At 30.3% G+C, this 5626-nt stretch overlaps 1 protein-coding gene across 1 annotated transcript; it reads right to left on the reverse strand.

Moving 5' to 3' along the window:
- Positions 1-1261: 1261 nt before the first annotated feature.
- Positions 1262-4661, reverse strand: LOC133187828 (uncharacterized). The gene is made up of 5 exons (XM_061323225.1): positions 4569-4661; positions 3178-3216; positions 2872-2923; positions 2631-2749; positions 1262-2408 (listed from the first exon to the last, which is right to left on the reverse strand). Exons 1-5 carry the CDS (start codon positions 4615-4617, stop codon positions 2170-2172), a joined length of 498 nt encoding a protein of 165 aa, XP_061179209.1. The 5' UTR covers positions 4618-4661; the 3' UTR covers positions 1262-2169.
- Positions 4662-5626: the final 965 nt, after the last annotated feature.

The raw sequence follows: 5626 nt of genomic DNA on the forward strand, positions 1-5626 counted from the left end.
CATGCAGTCTTCAGTTAATCAATCATTTTTCGGGAGGTCAACATAACCGCTACAATGCGAAAAATTTCAACTCATTACCGCTACATTTCTTCGAAATTTCGGGTGATCATTACTGCTACATTTTATCAATAAGACTATTGCCGATTACAACTCATTACCCCTATATATCGAATCAGCCAGCAATGACACGGTAATATAAGTTCTATTCATTATAATTCATGTAAGAGATTTCCAGAAAGCAATACGTCAAGCAAATGGTCTTCAAAGCTCTACCAATTATGTAAAAACTGTGTTTTATCCATGAACGATGCTCGGTTTTAACACTTTCTAAAATGTTTTATTAAATAAAATAGATTTTAAATAAAAATTGAAAACAAAAACATTCTGCTCAAAGTCTTACTTTCACCTCCCCATGGTGAGCAGGGAAACAGGTCTTCTGGATGTACATGTAGTTTAAATCAATCTACATGCATAATATAAGCCGCTGGCTAACGAAAGAGGCAATGTAGCGGTAATGTATACTTTTAAATGTAGCGGTAATGTAACCTTTTTTTGTAGCGGTAATGAGTATGACTGTAGCGGTAATGACAATTTTGAAAATGTAGCAGTAATGATACGCACCACATTTTTCATTCAGTTTCTCAATAATGTCATATAAAGTGATAAAAAGTTGTATCGATTTATATAAGTCAAAAAGGAAGACATTATAATAAGTCTACAATTATAGAGATTTCTCATATGCATAATTTACTACCAAAATAAGTTCAAAGATACATAACAATCCATTATTTTTGTTTGTAGCGTGTGTCCTTCAATAATGTAATTTTGACATCATTAATTGAATTTAGAGGTTTATTTTGCATCAATATATCAAGAAACCATTTGAAAAATGTGAACAACAAAGTTATGACCAAAATGAGATAAAGGAGAATTTTGTCCAAAAATACAGAAAAAGCATAGGAATGTGTTAGAAAATTAGAAAATACTTGTATAGGGAAATATTGGATGCTTATTTGACTGCATTTTATTATGTCTCAGCGTGATATTTTCATTTGCATTACTATAAATAAACTAGTAAGAAATATACAAAAATCCCTCACTTCATTATTTTGACACGTTGTTGCGAGTATAAATAACAAAAATCTTACTGATTTTGTTTGAAAATACAAATCAACAATAAACTGAAATAAATAACTTTAATATCAAAAATAAATGAATGATAATAAATTAATTTGTATATAATGATAAAAAAAAACCCCAATGCATTATGCATATGGTTATATATGTATAATATTATTAATATTTAAATACTAGTACATTACTATAACATTTTCTTTCACATCATTAATAAAAAATACTGAAATATAGATACCATAAGTATTATTTCGACACAAATTATGGGTTGCATTAATATAATGCAACAAAGACAATATCAAATTGGGTACATTAATATATACACTTCATCACAGAAAACACTATGGAGCTTGAGATTAAACAGATTTGGTATACTAGCAGATATACATGAAGCTGATTTATTTTCCTCTAAACATCACACACAGACAAACATCCACAGAAACATACACAGACATAACTATGAAGAAAAAAGACGCACATCTTTTTATGAACAACTAAGACGCTCAAGAATTTTGCAATGTCTTTTCCTCATTAACTTTCATTTAGAATGAAAAAGTTCACAGCAAAAATCTTGAGAATAGAAGATTTTTGATGCTGGAAATCTTTGTTTTTAATTGACATAAATATTATTTATACATATACATCTATATACAACTATTGATTCCTTTCATTGCAACACATTAATACAAGCAAAAAGATTGTCAATTTACTTGATTCTTGCCTCAAATAATACACAATGAAAAAGATTATCAACACTCAAACATATCAATATACAAAAATTAAAGACACGTGTAAAAAAGAATTATTCAGATAAGACAAGTTTTCAAATCAGTACACATTCTTTGCACTTAAGACAAAAAATTCTCAAACGATTCCTTTTTTTTAAATTCAGGTCTTCATTTGGGAAACTAATTTAATTTAGCAGAGATATAGCAAATGTATTTCAAAAATCAATACTGCCATGGGAGATAAACATATCATGGTTAAATCTGACAAAAAAAAAAAAAAAGAATCTACAAACTTTATTATAACTTTCTAGTATTTAATATTTCGACAAAAATGTTCGGGATATTCATTTAATGATTGCCTTAGACTTTCTCTATATGATGGCGGCGGGCACTCTGGTTGATTAGAATCCTTCGTGGCTTCGTCATAGCTTGGTGGTTTCACCGGATGCACTACAATTTCTGGACTTCCGCTTGCTCCTGTGTTAGTGCGTTGACTCTGAGTTACAATGTCGTAAATAGCAGCGGTCATTAATCCACACTGACGTTCTGTAATGTGGTTTGTATAAATTATATACATGTATAATGTTACACGTATCAATTGTTTATTAACACAACCGTGTTTCCCTACAAAAATTATATATTAAATATTGACAGGGTTCGAGGGCAACAAGAATCAGTTCTTATCCAGGGAGGTCAATAGTTTTTTTTTTTTAGAAAGACTTTTGCCGGGCTTCTCAATGAGAAAATGTTAATCTAATTGAAACTTACCCTGTTGGCGAGAATGCTGCCCGAATTTTGCTTTCCGTTTGATTACAATCACACACAAGACGCCTAGAATCAACACAAACACTCCAAAAAAGAACGCTACTTGGTAAGTTGACCATACTCTGCAAATGCAATGGTTTTAGTAAGAACATATTAATTATCATCATATAAAAAGTTTAAATTCATTCTTTGAAAAATGTTCAATCAATTAATCGAATGTATGTTGAGATTTTAGAATACTCACGAGCTGAAATTTTTATCATCACTTCGCGCTGTAACGGTCGTGGTTTGGGGATCTACAGTATTAAATGATAATGTGATCAATACATTTCAAGCGATTTATAAAGGATGTATATTTTAAATAATGCTTATTTTCAGCTAATAAAGGTTCTTTTTGCTAGTCTAGTAATTAATGCTACATGTACAAACTAGGCAATTATTTCTTTGAAACAAATGCTCTTAATAAATTATCTTTTTCTTTAATACAAATATTATTATATAATATAGTTATATGAGTTCTAATGTGCAGAAATTAAGAGTTTTAATTTACCTGTGCAGTTTGTATTGAATGAACAGTCAGCGTTGGACCCTATAACAAAAGAAGATAACAAATGATTGTAAATTCCACGAAAATCAATGTGCTGAAATTTATGCTTTTTGTGTAGTATTGGCAGTACAGTTGATTATTCAATAAAGTAATATAGTTGTGAAACTATCTATTCATGCATTGAAAAGGGCGCAGTAATGTTTCATATGATTTTTGGTGTGTTTTCGAAGTAAGTTCTAGCATTTCACCTCAGAAGATTGTTCCAGATAATGATAGAATTAAATAGAATATAATTTCGGTTAGAGATATAGGATACAGTCTTTTCTATATTTAAAAGGAATTCACGGTCTAATTATGATGAATCTAAATATTTGTGTTTGTCACAACGCAGTTCTCTTGGCAGTCACTCGCATATTTCACGTGCAGTGTTATACAATTTCAGTAGTTACATAAACACAAAAAGGAGGGAAACTTGATTATGCTTGAAATATGCCAATTATATGGAAAAACTGAAACAAGCTGAAACAAGGTAGAACCCATAGGAAGAAATCGGAAGGAAATCACAATCTTATTTTTTGCTTTACAATTTCACTTGCAAAAACTGTGAAGAAAAAGCAAGACTATCTGGTTTGTTGTCCCCTTGTCGTTTTCCTGCTCATATCTCTTCATTAATCAGGCTGTTAGCTTTGCGTTTACTTCAAACTTCATATCTTACAAGAAACAGTATATTTCAATAGCTAGACTATAAATACATTCAAAGCATTATATTATGCATTGTGTTTAATTACGCAATGTTATTACAAATGGCATACATATACAACGCTAGTCTTACAAACTGTCTGCAGGTTGAAACCGTATTTAAACACAATGTTTATTAAGGAAATAAATTTAACGTAATACATCTTTTCTGATTTTGATATTTAGGTATACCCATCCAGTAAAATCAAATGTGAAAAAAATTTCTATAAATTCCTAGAAAAAGGAAATACTCGTACCACAGTATTCAGTTACGTGTCAAATAGTACATTAAATCCAAATCACAACCTAATAATAGATAAAAATATGTTTAATCATGTTAACTTCAAGCTTCATCGAATATCAATTCCTGATAGTAATATAATACTATAGTGATCGCTAGAAATAGTAAACTAGTAACAACAGATACACTGTATTGCGGAACACGTCCGCTTTATAGTCTAGATTACGCTTGTATTCTTCAACAACTGTTGAATTCTGGACAGAATATTATTAGCAGAGAAGAAACATGGAAGAAGAATCAAAAGAAGGAAGTTTGAAATTTAGGTCATGGGATTTACCTATAATGTTTGATACCGATTTGATAGCAAAAATGATCAGATAAATATATCAATAAGCGGTTAATAAAATGTACTTACCGATTACATAAAAGGTCGCAAGTGTCAGGACACGAGGCAGCCAATCCATCTTATGACAAGTACTGAGTAGGGGTTTTAAATTGTGTATTTCATGGCTTAAAACACACAGCGAGGTGCATTGTGTGTATTTAAAAATATTGCATCACGACAGTTCAAAGAAAGTCAGTCACCCGTGTCTGGTGTCAATGGGATATTTAAAAGATATAAAGGAAAGAAAACCCGGGAAAACAATCTATTTTAAGGACAATGGGACTTCCTACATAACAAGGATTTAGTTGCTAAGGTTGAAATTAAAAGATCATAAATTGTTTTGATAAAACTTATCCACAAATTTTATCCATTATATCTAAAATTTGTTTAATCATTAGAATTTGATGACAAATGCTGCTTAATGTTAAACTCAGAGAATTCGAAAAAAAATCTTAATAACAGAACAATTTTAAACATACTAAGTGATGTATAATGCAATAAAAATGGGTTTCAAATGGGTTTGAAGAAGCTTACATGGAATACGATCATAACGCTAGCGTCCATTTTATTATGTTCCTACAGGTATATCTATCTATCTATCTATCTATCTATCTATCTATATATATATATATATATATATATATATATATATATATATATATATATATATATATATATATATATACGGGTATCTCTCTCTCTCTCTCTCTCTCTATATATATATATATATAGGTACATGCATTTTGTTACAAATCATCGTTTTCTATCAGCTTAATGAAATAACTTTCAAGGAACTGTGTCTGATCACGGGGTTCAGTGATTGTAATAAATACCCCCCCCCCATGTTTTCATCAATGTTTGTATCTAGTATACATGTATATTCCACGGAGGTTCTACATGTTTGTGTCGCCTGCAGAGCAAAAAAAAAAAAAAAAAAAAAAACTTTTAGAGATCACTTTACCGTGCGTCTGTCCTGTCTGTCTAGCTGTCCCTCTGTCTTAAATGGTCACACTGATTGTAAGATATGGCATATCAAACGTTGCAATATTCGATCTTTTCCATTTGTATTTGTAAAATATTCCATTAAT

The sequence above is a fragment of the Saccostrea echinata genome, unplaced genomic scaffold (genome assembly GCF_033153115.1).
Source record: "Saccostrea echinata isolate AGI-Se365-2 ecotype Australia unplaced genomic scaffold, CSIRO_AGI_Sech_v1 ptg000015l, whole genome shotgun sequence".
Classification (NCBI taxonomy): domain Eukaryota; kingdom Metazoa; phylum Mollusca; class Bivalvia; order Ostreida; family Ostreidae; genus Saccostrea; species Saccostrea echinata.